This window comes from Lycorma delicatula, chromosome 1 (genome assembly GCF_047948215.1).
Source record: "Lycorma delicatula isolate Av1 chromosome 1, ASM4794821v1, whole genome shotgun sequence".
Classification (NCBI taxonomy): Eukaryota; Metazoa; Arthropoda; class Insecta; order Hemiptera; family Fulgoridae; genus Lycorma; species Lycorma delicatula.
This window is the reverse complement of record NC_134455.1, coordinates 206,879,354-206,903,661: the sequence shown is the minus strand read 5'-3', so window position 1 is coordinate 206,903,661 and position 24,308 is coordinate 206,879,354. Positions and strand designations below refer to the sequence as shown.

The 24,308-nt window shown below is 30.7% G+C and overlaps 1 protein-coding gene across 5 annotated transcripts in view; it reads right to left on the bottom strand.

The window, feature by feature from the left end:
* Positions 1–24,308, bottom strand: part of Rbcn-3A (rabconnectin-3 alpha) — a 518,724-nt gene that overhangs the window by 272,260 nt on the left and 222,156 nt on the right. For all 5 annotated transcript variants that reach the window (XM_075371055.1, XM_075371080.1, XM_075371085.1 and 2 more), the window contains 4 exons: positions 22,250–22,451; positions 14,031–14,305; positions 8,919–9,182; positions 8,332–8,439 (listed from right to left, as the gene is read on the bottom strand). In XM_075371055.1, the coding sequence (XP_075227170.1) occupies positions 8,332–8,439; positions 8,919–9,182; positions 14,031–14,305; positions 22,250–22,451 (849 nt within the window). The remainder of the gene's footprint in view (positions 1–8,331; positions 8,440–8,918; positions 9,183–14,030; positions 14,306–22,249; positions 22,452–24,308) is intronic.

Genomic DNA, 24,308 nt, shown 5'->3' with positions numbered 1-24,308 from the left:
GGTTATGATATATGGCTGGCTAGATGGGATGAGACTGTTGATGGGCAATATATGCAAGATCTCTTCCCAGAAATTAGTATCGTGTGGGGCACCTCATGGGTTCCCCTAACAAGTATATAACTCAGTTTCTTACTGGTAATGGAGCCTTCAGGGGTAGACTGGTTGGTTTCAACCTGGTGGATTCGAGTCTGTGCCCGCAGTGTAGAGTGCAGAATGATGCCGTCATGTGTTGTATGAGTGTGCCAAATACAATCTGGAGCGTACCGCAGTCATTTGTTGGCTGGATACCATCAAAGCAATGCATGACATCAGTCAAAACTGGAAGGACCGGGTAGACTAAATGGTCCGTGGTTGCAGCATTTCTACACTATTTGGCTAGGGAATGGATTGTGAAGGGAATCTAGGGTGCTACTTGGTCTTTGTTCCTGCACACTTTGTTCTGTTACAATTTCTTATTAGTGTTATATCGTTTTGGTTGTTTTGTTATTAGTTTCATTTTTGTGTTTTTGTTTTAGTGTTTTTCCACGTTTGTGTTGCATGTGAACTCACTTTACCTTTTGGGTAGATAGTGATTCAGTCCTTTGATAACTATTGTTTTAAGTCTTGCTTGAGATTAGAGATGTGTTTTGTTACTTTTAGTAATAGTTGCACCAATGGGGATGTCGCCTGTGGCATTCACATCAGTGGAATCGTAGGCCGAGGTGACTGAGAGATATCATATGCCAAGGTTTAAAAGATCTCTGGTAAAGCCCATCGCTAGGTATGAAGAGGGTGGTTGGAAGGTATCTTCCCCTAGGGAATCAGAATGTCATTTCTGTTTTTGAAAATTTCATGTTGCTTTTTACATGAATTTGTAACAAAAAGTTGAAAAGCCATAAATTTTGTGCTCGATGGGTTGCAAAACATCTTTCAGAAAAACAGTTTTCTGTGACAGAAAAGAAGTAAATTTTTGTTGAATCATGGAGTGTGGCGCTACAATAAATGCATAAGTGTATTGAGGGACCCTATAAAAAAGCTTTGGAGGGAATCCAAAACAAGCAATGCAGCATGTTGACTGCTGAAATTTTCTTCATCCATGACAATGCATGTCCCCACATGGCGCATCTTAAAAACTTTTGGAAAAGTTTTGATGAGAAACTTTTTATCATCTTGCTTTCAACCCAGACCTGCACTGAGTGATTATCATTTGTTTCCTCACATGAAAAATTGGCTGGCAACTAACAAAGAAATTGATGACCACCAGAGGCTTCAGGAACGTGTCACTGAGTAACTGAAAAACCAGGCGGTAGAATCTTTTGATGAAGGGATACAAAAACTCATCCAGATACGACAACTGTCTCAATTTATTTGGTGACGGTAGAAAAGTAGCTTAAGTAAGTACTTTCAAACTATATGTAATAAATGTTTTTCCAATTGACAACGTTTTTTATACAAAAATGTAAATTACTTTCTTGACAGTCCTCAAAGTAGTTAAAAATTACGAAGTTTGAATAATTGAAACAGAATAATGGTACAATGAAAGGTTTATACTTTCATGGTGTACATTAATTTGTCTTAGCTTAGTAATTAATATGAATATGAATGAACATGATTTGAAAGACAACCTAGAGAAACTCAAAAAAATCCTTGCAGGAAGTGATACAGGCAATAGAAATTCATTAAGAAGGTAAAATCTGCAGGTATTGCTGAAATTCATCATAAAATGAAGCATCTAACAGTATTTTTCCTCAGCATTTACTGTTACTGAATAAGGACTACTCAATACATAAGTATAAAGAAATACAGTGTTCAAAAAGTGATGCAACCTTACGGAAGAATGTTTCCTTTTAGAGAGAATAGAGAATATTCATTGTCTCCCAATACATTAAATGTGCTAGTTATGCCCAGACCCAGAATGCCTTCATTCTGGATCAAAATATATGGTGTGGATGCAGCAAACAAGTGCTTCATCAACCAGCTGTACGACAAGAAGTAGTTCCAAGAAACAGGGAATGTGGCAGATGCAACCAAAAGTGGTCGACCGAAAGTGCTAACACCAGAAAAGATGCATCTGTACAAAATTCTTGTTGTTCACGAGTTGTTACCTGCAGGCACTGGAAAATGTATAGCTTTCTGTCAATGGTTCATGTCATCTGTGACACTAGATGTAAAAAAACTCGATCACTGGTTTTGGTTTAATAAAGCATGGCTCCATCTTGATGGATAGGTGAACGCAAAGAACTCACAGATTTTGTGTACAGAAAATTCACATCAGCTGCACAAGTCTCCTTTACAACGACAGTAAGTGGGTGTTTGGTGTGCAAAGTCATATAGGCGAATCTTCATGACATTTTTACATGGCACAGCGAACAGTGGCGCTACATACAGATTTGCAACATTTTGTAAACAGTATACCTGCAGACTGGCTAGAGTACACGTGGTTCCAGCAAGACAATGATATGGCTCATACAGCCAACAACACTATGCCTTTCTTGGATCAGTGTTTTCATGGATAAGTGATTTCAAAGGGGTTGTAGCCCCCTTGGTCTCCTGATTTATCCCCTCCTGACTTTTTCTTGTGGGGATACCTTAGGGATGCTGCTTACAAAACTCATCCTCACACTATTCCCAAAATGCAGAGCGAAATTGAACAATGTGTTGCTGCAATTTCTCAACAAATATTTTTAACAGCACGCAACATGTTTAAAAACATTAAATTTTTCCTCAACATGTTTTTAAGAGCATTCAATTATGTGAATCATATAATGGACACCGCCAATTTCAATAACTATTGTAATTTTCCCATTAGATTACTTTCACTTTTTTTAAGTGATACAATAAAACTCAATAGAAATGTAGGTTGATGGTACGTAATGTCTAATAATCATAAGTTAATATTGTTCATGCCAACTACTGTCGAGCGATAAAATACTTAAAAACTACCTTGTCTTATACTGAACATTTCAATTTTGTTTTATACAGAAGAATTCAGAATAAAACAATCATAATACAATGGGAGTTAAAACAATTTCATGTCAGTATATAGAGCTGTATAAAGACAGATTGAATGAAGTTCTCTCCAGGTTCCAGCATTACGTCATTTCCATAGTTCAATTTTTTCTAATTACTTTTTGTTTTCAATAGAAGTGAAAATGTTTTGTTTGCCTCATCTATGTGATTTATTTACTGAATCATATGCCATACCAATATTAATTCATTATTTACCAAACAGATTCATTTATATTTTTTCTACAACTGCAATTCAGTGAGCTGGGATTCAGAAAATGCTCTTCAAACACTACTGGATTTAGTTCTCATCCAATAATTTTGGTCATTCACAAATATTTCTCTCTCCTCAGCCACTGCAAAATATGTGTTGGTTTCTGCTGGGTTTTTAGCGAAGTAGGAATCCTATGCTACAAAATAATTGTGATGAAAGCTTTCATTCAACTGAATTTCAGATCATGTCATCCATCCTGATTATTCCTGCTTTAAGAAACATCAGTTGAAGACACTCTTTTCTCATAAGTGGCTGAATATTGTTTACAACTAACAGTGCTGAACTAGCAATTGCATGGAAGAAATTAGTGAGAGATGATTAGTGAGATTCTTTTTTTAAGTAATAATTAATTGTTTATGTTTGGGGCACAGTGGCTAACACTTATACTCCTCATATCACCTAATGAAGCTTCAATATCCTCCTTAGATAACTTTTGCGCAACAGTTTATGCAATAAACTTCTCCTTCATTTTGTATGGCATTATTTCATAAGCTTAAACTAGAATAAAGAATTAATAAAAGGATAATTTGGATGATGAAGTAATTGAAACTGAAAGGTTATTTAAACTCCTAAAATCTGTTAAAATTTTTGTTAATTACAGTTTCATTAATGATTGATAAATGAGGTGCGACAATAAAGTAATGAGACTGATGTGAAAAAAAATGTTGCTTACCGTTTTAGTCATGTTTAGTGTTGTCTCCTTCAAAGTAGTTCCCCTTTGATTGCACACACTTATTCCAACGCTTCTACCATTGATGGTAACATTTCTGGAACTCATCTTCTGTAATATCCTCCAAGACCCTCGTCACAGCTTTTTGGACATCTTGTGTTGTTTGAAAATAGTGTCCCTTGACCGCCATTTTGACTCTTGGAAATAGAAAAAAGTCGCACAGAGCGATATCTGGTGAATAAGGTGGCTGTGGTAGTACTGAAATTTGTTTTGAGGTTAAAAATTGCTGTACTGACAGAGCAGTATGGGATGGCGCATTATCGTGATGCAGAATCCAATTATCAGCAATGTTGGCACGGACACAAAGAACTCGTCTTTCTCAAATTTCTTTGTAGAAATATTGGTTAATTGTTTGTCCAGGAGGCACCCACTCTTTATGAACAATTCCCTTGGAATCGAAGAAGCACACAAGCATGCATTTCATTTTTGACTTGAACATGCAAGCTTCTTTTGATCTGGGTGATTCCTTTGAGTACCACTGCGAACTTTGTTGTTTTGTCTCTGGATCGTATTGAAAAAACCAACCTTCATCACCAGTGATAACACGGCTCAACAAATCTGGATTGATTTCTGTTTGCTCTAACAGATCGGCTGCCACATTTTTCTGTGTTTTTTGCTGTTGTGTGAGATTTTCGGGGACCATTTTTGCACAAATCTTTCTCATACCAAGATCTTCAGTTAATATTAGACGAACCGTTTATCGATCGATGTTGAGTTCTTCTGCAATCATTCTCACGGATAATCTTCGATCAGATCGTACGATTTCACGCACCCTGGTCAAGTTGACATCTGTCCGTGAGGTTGATGGTCTTCCACTGCGGTTTTCATCTTCAACATTCGTTCTGCCTTCACTAAAAATTTTATGCCACCGATAAACTTGAGTTCTTGACATAACCTCCTCTCCAAAAGCCTTCTGAAGCTTACCGTAAGTTGTCGCGTTTTCACCCGATTTAACGCAAAAAGAAATGGCATACCGTTGCGCAATATTTTGCGGTTTCATTTCTGCGACGAGAGACACAAACACGTGTTCACTTATTACAGCACAACTCACGACTCAGCAGTTGCATCAATGTGCCGCTTGGACTAGAAGTAGCTTATAGACCAAGGTCAAAGATGGTGTGCCTACGCAAGATGCAGGGTTGCCACATCTTGCAAAGAAAAATCAGTCTCATTACTTTATTGCTGCACCTCATATGTATACATACTCATTGATTTATATAAATGAAATAATGATTAAGTGTATGTGTTATAATATTATTTTGCCTTTGTTTAGTTTTATTCTTATTAGTGAATTGTATGAATAAAACACTGATTTTATTACTTGATTTTTGAAATACAACTCATCATTACACACAGGTTGATTTTAATAAAGTTGTTTTTTTTTTGGTTGTAAGTTGATATTTTTTTTGTATCAGTTGATTTTTTAAAATTTTTTAATGAATGTAGGTTGTTTTTTACATTGGCAAATGCCATATGATGGCTTGAAAATCTACCTTAAGTTACTTTATAACAAATACAACAAATTACATATTTGTCATAATTATATTACATTATGTTTGTTAGTTGACTATTTGTTAACCTTACACCATGAAATGATTAAAAAAAGATGTAACGACCATGATTTAGTAATAAATAGGATTAATTAGACATTACATTCAGTATTTATAAATAATGAATGTTTCAGTAATAAAAGAAGGAAGTAATTTAATTACATTTTAAAAGATCAAGGTTGAAAACACATTTTATAAATCTAGTAAACATAAAAAAGATTTACATTTGAAAAAAAATTCTTGAAGTACACTAAATATTTTTAATCTTTACTTATATCACATAAACAATGTTATTTAATTGTAAACACTGTAATAAAGTCCATTGATTTTTTTTGTGACGTACACTGTATAAATATTGATTTCGATTAAATTATAATACTTTAACTAAATTGATGGTTTTCTCTGTCTGAACTACTAGAATTGTCATTTCTATTCAATTAAATGCTTTTTAAACTGAAGAAATTTCAGATGTTTCATTAATATATTCATCTTTATCACTGTCAACATCTGCTTTCTTGAACAGCATTTTCATTATTTCTTGGATTTATTTTTGATGATAAACCACCATTATGCTACAAAACTTTATTAAAACTCTCCAAGCGTCTTAAAATTGATAAAGATTTATTAATTTTTGTTAACAGAAAAGAAGTTGAACAGCTTTGAACTGCATATTTTCTTTAAGAGTTTCTGATTTGGTATACTCTTAATTCGTTGGAAGGCTTTTGAAAGTTTAGAAACTTCTCTGGCAGAAGGTAGCAAATTCAACAATAACAAACACAAAGAGCTTTAAAACTGTGAATTATATCTTAGTCAAGAAGCTAAATGAATATTATATACATTGTAAGAAAATGAGATGGAATCTCCATTGCTAGATACAAGGAAAGTTGCAGGAGGGTATATGGAAAGTTATCAAAGAGTAATAATGCTTTGGTTTCATTTTATCCCTCTATGAATCATGAGACCTTGCCGTTGGTGAGGGGGCTTGAGTGCTCAGTGATACAGAATAGCTGGACCAAAGGTGCAACCATATCGGAGAGGTATCTGTTGTGAGCCAGACTAAGGAATAGTTCCTGAGAGAGGGCAGCAGCTCTTTCAGTGGTTGTTAAGGGCGAAGGTCAGGATGACTTAAACGGCCATATAAACATCACTCAGTCCTCTGAGTACTACATAGCTGAAAGCAATGGAAAACTACAGCTGCTTTTTTTTCCAAGAAAATGTAGCTCTCTGCATTTTCATATAGCAATGATGGAGGCATCTTCCTTGGTAAAATATTCCGGAGGTAAACTAGTCCCCCGTTCGGATCTCTGGATGGGGACTACCAGAAAATAAAAAAATAACATTTTACGAGTCGGAGCGTGGAATGTTAGAAGCCTAAAAAAGGTTGGTAGGTTAGAAAATTTAAAGAGGGAAATGGATAGGATAAATGTAGATGTATTAGGAATTAGCGAGGTTTGGTGGAAAAAGGAAAACGACTTTTGGTCAGGTGATTTTAGAATAATTAAGTCAGCTTCAAATAATGGGAAGGCAGGAGTAGGTTTCGTAATAAGATAGGGAAGAGAGTAGAGTTTTTCAAAATGCATAGCGATAGAATCATTGTAATAAGGATAAAATCAAAACCTAAACCGACAATGATGTTAATGTCTACATGCCTACAAGCGCCCATGATGATGATGATGATGAGGTAGAGTGTGTATACGAAGAAATTAACGAAGCAAACAAATAAAAGGAGATGAAAATTTCTCTTCCTCTTTATATAGTAGTATAGATTTAGTAATTTTAGGACGAATGATAGAAACACTATAAATAATAAAGAGATATTACTATCCTGTTGGATGCATGGAATCAAGTGCATGTGTGAAAATATATTTCAGAGAATTTAGTCTTCGACAGCCCATTGTAAGGCAAATAATACAGAAATACTATGGATCAGAGTGAGAGTAACTTATTTTTGTTAACTGCCTGAAAGATTATGACAATATTAAACAATAGTGCTTGGATTATATGAAAGAAGTCAAGAATATACAACTCCAGTAAGAAGGTACCCACCGGGCTGGTCTAGTGGTGAACGCGTCTTCCCAAATCAGCTGATTTGGAAGTCGAGAGTTCCAGTGTTCAAGTCTTAGTAAAGCCAGTTATTTTTACACGGATTTGAATACTAGATCGTGGATACCGGTCTTCTTTGGTGGTTGGGTTTCAATTAACCACACATCTCAGGAATGGTCGAACTGAGAATGTACAAGACTACACTTCATTTACACTCATACATATCATCCTCATTCATCCACTGAAGAATTATCTAAAAAGTAGTTACCGGAGGCTAAACAGGAAAAAGAAAGAAAAAGAAAAAGTAAGAAGGTACATTTAAGAAACCATGTATAAACATCATAGAAAGGTCAAAATGTCCCACTCCTTATAGCTGGAATTAAAGATATAGAGATCTGCTGAATGAGTTAAAATTTTTTTTTAGATCTTGTGCACTAGCGTGGTAAGAAATTAAGGATGTATACTTTATATGTGCTTTAGTAAATACTTTATAACACCTGAACACTGATTACACCTCAATAATTACTTGCTTATAACAAGTTAAACTCTAATTCAAGTTCACTGAATTGGATTATTCTAAAAATACAGAAATAAGCAGTTTTCAGTAAATGAAATTTTAACAATAATAAAGTTTTTGAACAGACAGCTATAAAAATGACTAATAATCCAAGAATTAGCCAAGCTTACAAATTCAATCAGTGATATATAAGAAAATTGCAACTTAACTAGTATTGAATATTTTTAGTTACCTCATACAGTAATCGCTTAACGTTAGGTGGTGTTGAATCCATTTCTCCTTCATACAAACGAGCAATAACCATTGCTAGTTGCAAATCATCCAGTTTATTCAAACAAACCTAAAACATTAACTAAATTAGTTTCAATAATTTTTTTTGAATTAGTAAAAGGAATCTCTTAAAATGATTAAAAATAAAATTGTCTAACTTCCACAAATAATTATTCAAACATAATGGAAAAGAGTTAACAGTGCGTAAAGACTACAGATAAAAAATTATGATAATCGTTCATTAAATAACCATTCAATTACAGTTAACACTTAATGATGTGCAAAGAAATGCTTTATTGGTGTAATATTATATCAATCAATAACTTTGTAATTAAGATCCTTCAAGATTCTTGTCACAGGAACCGATATGCAGAAGGAAGATTAAAAATCATTTGGTTCATGGGTTGAACATATTAAAATCATTTTTAAAGCTAATACCCAAATTAAGGCAAATATATATTACTTACATGGTATTTTTTTTTTTTTTATAGATCTTATAACAACATACTTAAGCAATTTATAAGAAGAAATGAGAATTATAAAACAAACCTCTATAGCATCCCTCAATGCACCAGCAAGCATAAAAAATGCAGCAGCATGTTCAAACCGCTGTTTACCCAATAGAGCAAATGCATTTTTCAAAGCAGCTTTACGCCATCGATCCTCTGAAAAGTCATTGGCAAAAAATGCAGTCATTCTGTCATCACGTCTTGATCGATACAATCCCCAAACTAATGACTTCTTTTTCATAGCTAGGTAAAATATTGCTGCATCAAGAGGATCTTGATTGGCTTGATAAGCTGCTTTAGCAACCTAAAACAGCAAAATAAAATTTTAATATCTAATACATGAGTAATGATCCAGGTAAATGCTTTACCAGAATACAATTATTTCGTTCAGCATAGACAAACCTGAGGAGTTGACTCAGTTTCATCTGAGCTTTCAAACCTGATTACATACAGTTAAATAGTAAAGCTTATATTTACAAAAAAATAATTGTCTCATAAAAATACAAAAAATCAAGAAATCTTGCCAAATGTTATTTTATTTTAAAACTGAAACAAACATTTTATTTTACGAGTATGTACTTATCTACTGTTCAATACAGTATGATTAAAATTATATTAATATTTTTATGAAATCAACTGAGTACTCTGTAACTTTCACTTGGTCACCTAATAGTTGTTTTTAATGTGTAATGTCATTGAAAATAATGATAGTTTTTTATTTTTTATATTTCATTCTAAATTAGAATCAGAAAAAAGCAAAATTGAATATTTCTGTGTCACTGTAAAGAAAGCATTAATGACTTAGAAAGATAATTACATGAATTAAAGTAAAAAAAATTGACTTAATTCACATGATTAAGTGAAAAATTCAATCAGAATTCTGCAACTGATAAAAAGTATAATAGTTTTTATGATTATCTAAAACAAGCGTAGAATCAATTTATTTTTATACAATGAAATCTCTCATGGTGACCACTGCTATAAAATGACCACCTCAAAAAAAGATCAGTATTTCTCAGAATGAAAATAAATTGTAGAATTGACAATATTATTATTTTATTGTTCTCCAAGATGACCACTCCCTAACTCGACTGAGACTGTCTATATATTCATTGAAAGCAACCACTAAATCGTTGGTTTTTTTTTTGTATAAAACTAAATGTTGGTCACAAATTTAATATCAGATTAGGGAAAAATTTTAATTCTAATACAAAAAAATATAAATTTAAATCATGTATAAAGAATCTGACGTGGACACATGACTTCCTTGTACGCATATTAAATTATATATATAGATTTTTAATAAGGACATAAAATTTTATTTCTCTAATAACTTCTGATTTTTTTTTCATTTTTTTTTATCGTTATTATTGAACTGTTCTTTATTGTAAAACTTTTTTTACAATCACAGGTTAATAATTATTAATAAATCAATATATTTAAATTAAAAAAAAAGTTAAAAAAAAGAAAGGAAATGAAGTCAAATTCGAACCGGTGCGTCTTCCAGTGAACTGTAGAAAAGTTGTGGCGATAAGCCACTGATTAAGGTTGTGTTGCTAATTTTAATATCATTATAATTTAGTTGCTAATTTTTCATTTAGTTTAACATTAAAATGCTAGTCTAAACATGGGCTTGCATTATCATTTTGAGTTTATTTACTTATGCTAGCTGTGATGATATCCCACTTATACTATACTGTAAAATAACCTTAGTTATTATGGAACAAAACTCATTTCTTACTTGATGTAAGTGGTAAGAAGTTATTTTAAAATTGTTAAACATAATTGTTGAATTATTAATCATATAGAATTACTTATTGAATTGTTAATCATGTTAATTTTAAAAAAATAAGTAGTAATTTACAATAACAATATCTGCCAACTAGACATATGATGTGGTACTGTTTTTCTGTTTTTTAAACATAAATGAATTCTGTAGTTTGTTTATTAAGAAAACTAATTTTTTTTTTACGAGTGTCAACTATTAAGTTTAAAAAAAATTTCTGGTTATCTTTAGGTCCAGGTTTTTAAATAACATATACACATATATACAGTGAAATCTTCTCAAGACAACCAGCCCTGGTTCCAGATGACTTTGGTTTTTTGTAGGGAAGATTACACCAGTGTGGACATAATACTTTCTTAAAGGTGTGCCCTTAAAATGTGGCCGTAATAATTCTCATTAAAGGTTTAGAGAAATTAATATTTTTAATTAAAAAAAATTTAATTGGAAGTACTGAAGAAATTACTTTCATTAAGATTACACAAAATTAGTTAAATGATTTACATATTACTATAACAACATGGATAATTCGGTTGATGACAATAATGGAAAAGAAAAAAGAATTAATAAAATGATGAAACAGGTACTCAGAGCATGTTAATAAATGTTGTATTTTAAACAAATGAAGTGCGCGAATGAAGTACAGAAAAACACTGTAAATACCAAGTACAGTATTTAACACAAATTTTGTTTACTAATCTCTAAAAACACTTACTACTTGAAGTATTCGTTCACTCAATACTCTTCCTACTTGCCTTTGTCTTTTGTTTAATCACTTCTTTTCTGACACAATTTAAACTTCATGTAGTAAGTCAACAATTTTATTATTACTAAGATTACGACCTAATCGTTTTAATTTCTTGACACAATTTAAAACACCATTTAAAGAAACAGCCAGAATTTCTTTGTCTTCTTTCATCGTAGTCTCTTCTGCATATTTCGAAATAAAACCATTAGCATGCTTATCCAGAATTTCTTTCTCTCAATCATTTTCATCCTCAACCTCTTGATTTTCATTAAACTGAACATCAGTGTGAATTCTGATCTGCTGACCTAGTTCTACAACTTCATTTTCAGTTTCTTCATTCATATTTTCTTCCTCGGGTAACACAAAATCAATACCATCTTTCTTATAACACCTTTTTACAATTTTTTGTCCACACTAATCTACGTTTCCTATACATATTCCACTACATCTGTCAAAGAAATTTTTTGAACTGAACCAATAATTGCTACAAGAGTAGTCATTATTCAATAGCGATAATGAAGTTTAGCAGCTGAATTATTCCAAGATCTAATGGTTGTGATTTACTTGTAGTATTAGCAGGTAAAGCAATAAATAAGCTTTACTTAATGACAGTTTCAAGTGACATGGGGGCATTGTCCAAAATTAGCAGCACTTTTTTGTGTTGTTCTTTCATTTTTTCATTGAATTTTTCAATCCAGTCAGTGAAATTCAAGCCTTTTGATTTGCATACCATTCTACTTTTGGTTTGGACTTATTGACATTTTTGAAATATATTGCCTCGGAGTTTTATTTATTATTAATAAGTTTTTTCCTACAGCATTGACACACATCACTGTTATTCTTTGTTTTACTTTTTTTTAGTACTGTGCATTAGTACCTTTGAACGTCAGTGACCTAGTTGATAAAGCTCAATCAAATAGTTCCATTTCGGTCATCGTTATAAATGTCCTTAAGATTGTACATAGTCTTTTATTAACAGTGGCAACTGTTGCAACCATTCTGCCATTATCTTTTCATTGGCGAATTCACTTCATTACACAAATTTTTTGAGATAATATTTGTTTTAGCAACAGAATTTTTCCCATCAACCACTGCTTCCAGTAAACGTCTTGATTTGAAGTTGTGTGTAACTTGCTGCTTTTTTGTATAAAAGTTTACATAATTTTCTTGCACGAGCAGCTTCAAACCAAGCCAAAGTTGAACACTCACTTCTTTGTATGGTTGAAAAGTTTCCTTTTTTGTATTATTAGCACTTATAACCATTTTTCTATTAGACTTTCTTTCTTTTAAAATTTTCTGAATTTTTATTTTGCCACAATCGCTTTTTACTGCTAATTTTCTTTATGACAGCCATCCACAATAACTGCCACAGCCATCATCTTCAATAACTTTTAATCATGTTTCTAGATTAAATGTTTTGATTTTCTTTTCTTTACATTTTACTAACAAAATTAAAAAAAGACTTCACAGTGACAAAAATTATTAAAGAAAATTACATAAAAACACAAAGGTTAAAAAAAGACATACAATTATACATATAACTTAACAGAATGTAATAATGACAAAATCAGAAATGAAGTCCGTCACTTACTAACTGGTGGCAGAATTAACCATGTTTTTGTGTGCCTGTGTAATGTTAGAAGTGTGCATTCTATATAAAATTTTAATTAATGAAATATTTTGATCTTACAAGTGGAAGACACACAACAGAAGTTGAGTTTCCAATATTTGGGATTAGTATTGGAATCATGATAAATAATCTTTGCTTTTGCAAATGATTTACCATTCTCACAGAAAATCAAGAAAACAATCAGAGCTGGTTAAAAATTTAATAAAAGAAACTGATGCCATAGGGTTAAAAGTTAATGTTCTAAGACAACATTTATGTGATAAAGTAGAGATGAACTGATACAAGGGCATCAGATGGGATTACAAGATTAAAGGCACAACTGAACTTAAGGTCCAAAAGGACCAAGAATTGAAACATTTATGGATATTCATAATAACCAAATATTCTGATGAAGTGGAGATTTTTAATAAACTCAATTCAACCAAAATATGTTTACTAGACCAAAATAAACTTATGAGTTCTTATTGTCTAATACTTTCTCATCCAGCTAAGATCTGTATTGGTGGGCAAACAATGATAAAGGATAGATCCAGAATAAAGAAAGCAGCATGACAAGGGAAACAAGAAGGTTAAATGTCAGCAAGAAAATCCAGAATAAGATGTGAGATGAAAGCTTGAGGGGAAGGGTGAAGAAAGGATGTAGCTGGTAACTAGAGTACATGAAAGAAGTAAGCTGGTGAGACCATAAATAGACTGAGGTATCAATGGCTATGAGAGAATTATGATAATACCAGCAGACAGCTTATATAAGGTAAGAGGCTATGTAGACATAACATACTGTCATCACTGCAAGGCAGCTCGCAATACAGGAAAAATGCTGTTTTTCTAATGTACAATTATAATCTGAAACTGAAGCACCTAATTATGAAAAAATGTTTTAATTTTTTATTAACTTTTTTTAAATAATACTGTTATATTACAACTTTACACTTACTTATTGTTTTACACAAATAATAGCATTAATATTAAACATTTTATAAAAATTCCATACTTTCTCAATACAGGTCTTCAACAAAGTATGATTTCTTAACCACCATCCGACACCTAGTTCTTTTAACTGTGACCATTTTGGATTTCCTTTAGCATAAGAAGGAATAAGCTGAAGTAATTCCTCTTCACTTTCAGAATGAAATGCCCAAACAAGATTATTTGTTGAAATACCTTGTTTCTGGAATTTAGCTCTCTGTACAATTGGAAGGCATCTTAATAAATAATTATAATGTTTCATTGCCAGTAAGAAACGCAAACCACAGTCATCAAGTGAATCTGTAAAGAGCATTAAAAACACTAAAAATTCATTCAGTGACAAAAATAATAATCAAGTGAAGATAATTCATTTCTAATTTTCATTCTCTACTTTTAATTGACAAATTTTTATTATAATACAAACTTATTATAAGTAACAGTAATAATTTCAATAACGTACATTACTCCCTGAAAATGAAAATACATTAACCTTCAAATCTCATTCAGACCCTTGCCATTTTTCATCTGTCTATATAATTTAATTCACAAATCACTTTTTGAATATACGTGTTCTGACTATATGTTACTATATACGTGTTTAGTACTATGTGTTATTAAAAATTATTTCTAGCATAAATAGTAATGTATTGAAGAGATTATTCATTAATATTTAGGGAAAATTGGAACACAGAATAATTAATCTATTTCAATGATATATCATAGGTCATCTTTATACAGGTGATTTAGAAAGAAAAAGAAATAAATTGGGAGCTGATTCTAGAACTTGAAAAAAGGGAAAAGTTCATAAAAATATATGCCCAAAAACGCTTTGAGATCACATTACAGCTAGAAAAAACTTTGCCCATTTTCAGTTTCCTTGTTGAAATGAGGTATTCTGAAATTTTTAAGGCACTGTATAAGGAGTAAACCTGATGGTTTCTTATGCTTGTTGACAGGAAAACCTGAATAAAACAGGTACCAAAACTATCTCTCTCCTAGTTTTCAAGATATCCAACATAAAACAGAAAAATCTGGTGATGAAAAAAAAACATTTTTTTAGGTTTGAATATCATTGTTAAATGATTATTAAATACGTAAATTTTATTATCAAAACTTATAGAGAATTTAATTTTGAAAAAATAATTATGTAATAAGTACTATGAAAAACAAACAAAGAATCAACTTTTATTATTAAAAACAAAACTTAACACAAAAATGTTATGCAGTTGTAAAAATTAAAAACAGCTGTTTTTAATACAATAAATTTAGGCTTTTGAAACATTAAAATTCTTTTCATTTATTTAAAAAAAAAAAAAAAAAAAAAAAAAAAATACTCTGTGGTTTATACAGCATTAATTTAAAATGTTCTAAAATTTCACCAATGACATTTGCACTTTTCAACTCGTTTCCTTACATTTTCTTTCGCCAATCTAATGATACCTTCGTGTTCCTTGATAAGGGAAGCAGCATTGAAAATGCAAGCGATCAGTTCATCACATGTGTCATTTTTGCTTGTATACCTTGCATTTCATTCATTCCCATAAACAGTAATCTAAGGGAGCAATGTTCGGTGATCTAGCAATGGTCCAGTGGGGTGGCCAATTTTCCAGCCCTCGTATGTCCAACTCATTTACCAGTAAATTTTTCATTTACGAACTGTCTTATTTCCTTTGTGAAGTATATTAGTGCTCCATCAACTTGATAGTATATTTCAATTCGTTTCACCAATGAGAAATTTTCAGGCACTGTAAGAAATTCATTGTTTAAAAATTCCAGATAATTTCTCCCTGTGGCACGGTGTTCTAGTATAAAAGGGTTGTCGATCATACCACACCAGACGTTCACCAAAAACTGCCTCGAGTCCATATCGACATGAATTCTGCATGTTGTTTATGACATTATGAATAAAAGTAGCTTTGTCTGAAAATATTATGAACAAAATTAAGAGGTAATAATTATTATTAACCCATTGGCAAAACTGCAATTGTCTACCATTGTCAGAAAGTTGGAAGTACTTTACTTTCTGTACATGAACTTTATTATATGAACCCGGACATGTAGTCTGTGAGCATGTAATGTCCGCCATACTGTACTTTGTAGAATGTTGTCATGTAGAAATTTTTCACGTTCTTTGTAGGATTAAGCTGTAACACCTGAAGAACGTTTTCCCTTTCATTACTACGTACTAGTTGACATTCAGAAGAAACATGAGCACTGGGAAGTGTACCATTTGCACAAAAGTTATTAAAAAAATTTGACAAAATACTTTACAGTTTGGAACTACTCATCCAGGACCTACTTTGATATTCTTACACCACACGGGTAAAGATATACTTCATTTTCAAAACAAAAAATCTGATGTGGACACCACATGACTTTCTTGTATACCTATTAAATTACATACACATTTTTTTTTAAATGAAAAGTACATAAAATTTTATTTCACTAATAACTTCCGATTTAAAAATGTTTTTTTTTTTATTATTACTGAAATTTTTTGGCAATTATACAATACTTTATTTTATACACAGAAGTAAAAATTCAAAACGGAATTTGACTTTTTAAATTTATATTTAAATGGAAAATTTAGGTACAGTCTATAATATACAACAAACTCAAAAACAGTGCATAACTTGATTTCAAAAATAATTAAACACAATTTAAATTATGTCAAACATAACTAATCGTCTAACATTTATTATAAACACAAAATCACAATTTTATGACAGTAAAGAGTAGTATTCAAATTAATCTTGAAAGATACAGTTATAACTGCCAAACTAATTTTTCAAAGGTCTAAATTTATTGTACTAAAACCAGCTGTTTTTAATTTTACAAATTCAATCATTTTTCTGTTAAGTTTTGTTTTTAATAAGTTGATTTTTTTTATTTTTCATAGACTTTATAACATCAAATTTTTAAATTAAATCCTCTACAAATTTTGTAAATAAAATTTATGCATTTATTAGTCATTTAACAAAGTTACTGTTACTTCACACCTAAAAAACTGTTTTTCATTACAAAATTTTTTATGTTTAATGTTGGATATTACAATAACTAAGGGAGATACAGTAGTGGGACCTGTTTTTATTTGATTTTTCAGATCAAAAAAGCAAAAAATCATCAAGTAATCCCTTACATAACACCTTAAAACTCTCAGTATGATTTCATTTCATTGATGGAACTGAAATCCAGGTGAAATTTTCTGCTAGTGTTAACTTGATAAAGTGTTTTTGAGCATATATTTGTATAAACCTTTTTGTTATTTCAACCTCTAGAATTAATTCCCAATATAATTCCCTTTGCTCCTGGATCACCCTAAATATAAATTAATATGGAGAAGTCCTTAATGATTCACATGTTATCAATTCCCTTATATCCTGTTAGCCAGAAAGCTGAAATTTTAGAATATTTATTCCTAAGGGAGTATTAAAGGAAAAATTAATTTTATTTACCTTAAGAGGTTAATTTAAAGAGGGGTTGATAAAAGACTGAAACCAGAAGAATTGGAAGTTTAAAATCAATGTTCATTTTGGAAAGTAAACTACTGATGCAAAGGAATTTTCTTTTTCATTCATCCCTAAGGGAGTAAGAAAGGGGAAAACTAATCTATATATTTTAATGGAAATACCTATCATCACTATATCATTAATGTTGCCTTTTGCTAAAGGCTTAGATTTGGCACAGTTATTCCATACGGATCCACAACAAAATTAAGCAACTTATTTTAATAATCCCTGAGAAATTAAATCTAAAACAAATTCCAAAGGGTACTGATGCTAAAAGGCTGGAAACTTAACCTGCCATGGATTATCCTTTTAGCTAGAACTGCTAAGGATATTGTTCCCCCCAGATGGCAACTCCAAAACACTACAAAACTTAGCTTTGAATTATCTTTAAAAGAGTGAAACTGGACTAAAGGTAAAGTCTTATTTCTGAATTTGTATTTTTCTTTTTGTTCAACTGCGATATGTTAAAATTCAACTCCGAGAATAATTCCAATTACACCCACAGAAAATGTTAAGATTTTCCTTATAGTCAACCCTAAAAGGGTTATTTGTTAATCCAGGTACAAGAGGGTTAAATGATTTTACAGTTAACAATAAGTTTATTAATTTTGTCTACACAGAGGACCACTCAATTCATTAGAAGGTTGAGATGGTGAAAGTAATGAAAGTTCAATAGCTACAAGAATTTCTACAGGTGAAGTGTAAAAAGTTTATAAATTTGTTTACAGGCTTGCAGTGGGTTGCAAGATATACCAGACCTCATGCAGCAAACTGAATGTGAGTGTGAGTTCTTCTGACTGAAACTGAATTGTAAAGTAAATAAAATTTAAAGCGAACATGGATGAATCCTATTATGTGATCTTTAAGTACGGAAAACTGTGTAACAAGGAAAAGATGCACACAAAGTAAGCATAGGACCTAAGCTAAAAGAGTAGTAGAATAATAATTGATGTTGAATGATGAATGCATTACAAAATTATAGCACAGTTAATAGGTAAGTGAATGATGTTAACTTACACAGCATCCTGAATTAAACACCACATAGAACAGATATATAAGAGGGAAGTCATGTACAAAAGAATGAAAGAAAATTACCAAATAGAGCAGGAATCAGCCGACTTGAATAATTATTCAGGGCTTGATCTAAAAAAAAGTGAAAAACTAAGAACAGATTCCTTAAATTTCATAAATATTTTTTGTGGGAGTAGAATATAAGATTTTATATCTTATAAATATGATTCACGTGCCAAACAGAAGATTAAAAAATTAAAAAAAGAATGGATTTCCATTTAAACCATTCTTAAGAAAATGAAACTGGAAAAAGATGTTTTATACTTTCAGTTTATATTCTGTAAGTGTTGGAAAAATGAAACACATGTTAATGTGAAGGAGAAAATCTTAATAATAAATACATGAATGAATTTATACATTCAGTTCACATATTTTAATGGGCTTGGATTACGCAAATTTTATACTACTTTGCAATATGAATATTTTCTTACCTATAAAGGGTAAAAAAAATACATTAGAAGAAATTAAAAAATTCAATATTTGGCAATGTTGTAATAACTATTCCGCAGGGTGTGTTCTACCTTTAAATTAATAACTTTTAAAACAAATTAAAGTGATATATCCTATGTATAGAATAACATAATAAAGGGCATGTTTTTATGTCATTAGGTTCACAAACAGTTGATGTTTTAGTACACATGGACCTGTTATGAATATAAAATATCTAAAAATGGTGAAGAGCCTTGATCATGGTATACAAAGAAAAAAGGCAGCTGGAATCATATGAATGAGGATGGATAATATTCATGACAGATATTTTACATTTTTTAAAAACCTACAATAATATAGTACAATAACCTACAATAGTACACTAATAATACATTTAGTCCCATCTAATCTAAATGACTGTAAAAATAAAGATGTGTCTGAAAAATTGTTTAAAGAATAATATATATCTCCTCAATTCTATTTAAATAGTAAATTCCTTTTCTTATAGAATTTGGGTGTAAGAAGCTGTGTGTATACCTAACTCTGGGCACAAGTGTTAAGGTCTGTGTATGTATGCCTGAGGTTTTGGTACAACTGCAAGTAATGTTAAATCTTCTACTTAAGAATATGATCTATGAAACTGACTGATCATAATAACTTTATTTTCCAAAATAGTAATATAGATTATCCTGTTCTTTCACAATGGTTGTTTTTTTAAAGCTATGATAAATGAATTTAAATATAAGTTTCATCTACTTACATAACATTGTCAACATTACTATCACAACCTATCTATGCTAGTCCTTCTGTATCTATCAGTACATTTTTTTGCATTTTAATACACCCTTCATTTACACTTGACTTATAAAAGTTCTTTCTTAATTATTTTACATTTTTACAAAATAAAAGCAGAGAATCAAGCAACTTTGAACAGGGGAAAAATTTGATTAACTATTACAAGGTAAGACATATATAGATTAAATAGTTATTTAATTTATAAGTAAATTAAATAAGTATTAATTAATACTATTTAAAATTAAATTAAAAAATACATATAATATAAATATAATACAAATACATAAAAAATGAGGTATGGAAGACATTCAAGGTGTGAGAAGGTTGTGGGGGAGCTGCCAGCATGCGAAACGCAGGTTGAGAGCTAGTACGTTATAGATGGGAAGGGTAGCCCCCCCCCCCAGTGGAGGAACACGTTGGCTGTCCAGAAGGGAGGTTGGTGTGCTCCGACGATGCTGGGAGGAACCCTGCTGGGTGAACCTCTAGAAGAGAGGCCAGATAGGAAGGGAAGAGACTGCTGCCACGACACTCTGAGATGAGCGTGTTATGCTAGGTGGGGAAGACCAGTTGCCCTTGGGTGTGTTAAAAAAAAATAATAATACTAATTATTATTACTGAATGAATTACAATTAATTCATTCAATACATTTTGTCAGGAATGAATATACTTCTCCAATGATAAAAAAAGAGTATATGCTACAAAAAACAATGAAGAGAAGCCCATACAATAATATTCTGCTGTTTCATTAGATATGTTTTTAATGCACTTAATAAAAACTGGCCAACATTTATTTATCATTTACTCTTTAAGGTACATATGTAATGACTGGCTTCCATGAGGATTGCTAGCATGGCTTCCTCAGATTCAATACACATTAAATGCATAAAAGCCCTGTTTGAATGTTTTGTGGGTGTCTGGTGTCTCACTGTTCCTCTGTAACCCATTTCTACTCAAGTACTCTCTGGTATTCTCTCAGCCTTTAGTCTGCTCTTTTGAACAGCAACACTCAAACTGCTGGGACACTGAAGAATGAGGATCTAGCTAAAGATATAAAAATGCTAAATTGAAAATAAATTTGAGTTTATTGGAGGAGAAAACAGGAATGACATTATTATTTGTAAGTTGAAGGATAAATAAAATATTTTAAATTTATAACATTTTATAAAACAAATATGATAAAAAGTTATAAAAATAATGTGAATAAAATTGTTATGAAATCAGAAGCAACAATACTTTATAATAAAAAAAAGAGAGGTTGACACGACTGAACATATATATATATATTTTCTTAATGTAGCTGTTGACTTTTCTGGGAACATCGAAGTGAATGAATGCTTGGTAATTTATAAAGCAATTTAAATACAGACAGCTAATTTTAGAAATATAAATGAATAAGTGATGGTACATTAACTATTAACAAAGTTTAATAAAACATAAAATGCTACTAGTTTTTAAATCACAGTCACTCTAAATAATTCAAAATTAATAAAGAAACAGGCCATAACATTCAGATACTACAAATTATAATTATAAGTTTTATAAAATATGATAATTTTTTAGAGCTCTGTTAATGAATAATCAGTGTTATTAGCAACAGAATATTGTACGCAATACAGCTAGTAAAAGCTGCTGGCCAGAACTATTACAATGTGGCAAGTATAAACTTAATTATAAGTAAAGATTACAAAAACTGATTTTCATACTTTTTCAATTTATGAATTAGAAACCAAATCTTACTGCCTAATTTTTTTGCAAAACAGTTCTTCCAGAAATCTCAAAATAAAGTTTTCTACATGAAAAATTTGGTTTGTTGTTTTCATAACACACCACTTATGAATAAACAAAAAATATTATCCTTAATACATTTGTAGAAAATACTTCTTCACTGTAAATGTCAAAGCCACATTACTGTAGATGCTGATTCCCAAGGAATTAGAAATTTTTCTTTGATATAAATGGGCAATAAATAATTTCTTACAAGTCTAAATTTTATTTTTCTAACTAATAAAAGAATAATTACATTAATGTTATAGATTCAAAATTATGTTGGAATACAAAAAATGGCAAGTATGAAATTTTAACATTGTTGTGAACTACTGGTGGGATCAATCAAGAAATAATTAAACCAGTAATGGTAAAAAAAAAACAGAGTTCAATAGTCATTCTAATTCATTTGTATTAATATTCTAATTAACTATATTTGTGTTATCTAATTATATTAGATTAACTTTTTTTTAAATTGATATTTACTACTAAACTGTTTTTTTTTTAATAAATAAATCTACGGATTTTGTTTGTATCAAATTTTTTACTTATTATAAACATTTGTATTCTTAAATAGAAAACAAGGGTATGTCTTAAATTCAAAGTCATAAGATGATTGACCTGCACAAAATGCTTTAAGCCTGAAACTGTCAGCTGTTAGTACAGTTAGTAATACCTGAAGAAGTAGGATCTCCTTCTGGCGTACCAGTGAGATTTTCTTTGGCAATAGCTGTTTTAGCTGCATCAATGACAAATCTTTCTGCAAAATCTGTGTTGCAAGTAGAGACTGTATCAGCAAGAGCAAGCAAATGCATCTGATCAAGACTAGAGAGTCCAGGAAGGTGAGTATGTGTTAACAAGCGAGATAACAGTCGCCCCTATAAACAAATGTATAAAATGAGAAGAATTACTAAGCTATTAATGAAAAGAAAAATTAATGAGATATAAAAAATGTTAAGCTGGTCACACAAACTAAAAACATGAAAAAAAGGCAGACAAACACATATTTAACAAGCAGGTACAACATAAGTTAAATCAAATTAATCTTGTTATCACATAAATTAGAATAACACCACCAGCTTTAACACTAAACTAAAATTTAAAATGTTTATTTACGTTTATTTATACCTAATAACTTGTTCTGCAAACATGAAAACAAAGGTTGAAGTGATGTATAACCAAAATCTGAGTAAAATCTAAAACAGTATATCTGGATTTCCAAATTATTTTGAGAAGTGATGTTTGTATTTATTTCTGAAAGCGCAACGTACTTTTAAATTTATAAGCTATTACTTGTACCAGATTTTAAACATACATTTTTCTTAAACTTCAACTTTTAATGAAAGGAGTTTTTTAAAAACACCACTTTTTTGTTAAGGTGTATTTTAGCTTTCTTGGATCTCTGACATAGCTTTGCAAAAATTTTTTCTTATGTTTTCTGGAGACTCCTTATATTCACTTTTTATCAGGTTTCTTGCAGCACTGACATCACCAAAACCAACATGCGGTAACGCCAATTCCTCAAATATGAATACTTGAATAAAAAAAAAATGGAGCAAAATTTGTTTTTACATGCAAAAAGGAAGAAAATATTAAAATAGTTTTTAGGGTCAGTGAGAGGATTCTTAGACACCTTGATTTTTTCAGCTCTGCGCAAATGATCTGAAGTTTAAAAGTTTAAACCATTTAAAGCCCATTAGTTCACAAACTGTAGGTCAATTAAATAATACTTAAAAAAACCCTTGCTTACTGTAACACCTCTTGGTGATAAAAAATGAATGAGAAAGATAACTCACACTAAGATAATTTTTACTTATTTCCAAGTATAATTATGTTGTAGTGTTTTCCTTCTAGCTGCACATTTAGTTTGCAAATACACATGTGCCGACAGATGAATTTCTCTTTTTTGTATTAACAAATTATTATTAAATGCAGATAAATTAGAAGAAAATATTATGCCAGACACTGCAACAAGCACATATACTGAAAACATATGTGTAATTTTTGTTCATTAATAACAGGCAGAGTTGTGTACTGGTTTACTTCAAACTGCATAAACAGAAACATTGGGTGTTCAACTTAAAATTAAGGCTGCTTCATGAGGTTCTGTCATACTAAGCAGAAGTTCCTCTGCTTATAAAGTATAACTTTTTATTTCAAGTTATGGACAAAAAAATAATTTTCCCTTTTTACAACACTTAAATTAATGCGATTTATAAAACAACAGTGATTCTACTTCAGTATCTGTAAACAACTTATCTCCATGTTTTAAACTGAAAGTTACATTTTTAACCAGAAAGTTAAATTTTTAGAATTTGAAAGAAAAATATGTGAAAAATAGTAAAACTATTTTTTTAAATTTTATAATTGTAGATGGAAAGTTCATTCCAATAAAAATGGTAACCAAATAGATACTATTTATATTCAAAAGAATACAGAAAAAAAAGTTATAAACAGGATTTAATTTCTATATTGAAGGAAAGAGATATGTAGATTTAGGTCTGCATTAAACTAATTATAAAACAAATTTCTGAAAAGATTGATGGACACAAACTGGTTAAGCATGGACTAAAATGTAATGATTGTTTTTATTCTGCTGTGCATTTGTAGTAGATCAAAACAAATGACATCATTACTAGTTTCTTTAACTTATCTAAGTTTCATAACTTCAGGCAGGGTAGGCTGCATAATTTTCATGATGTCATGATGAAAACATAAAATTTTATTAAAACTGT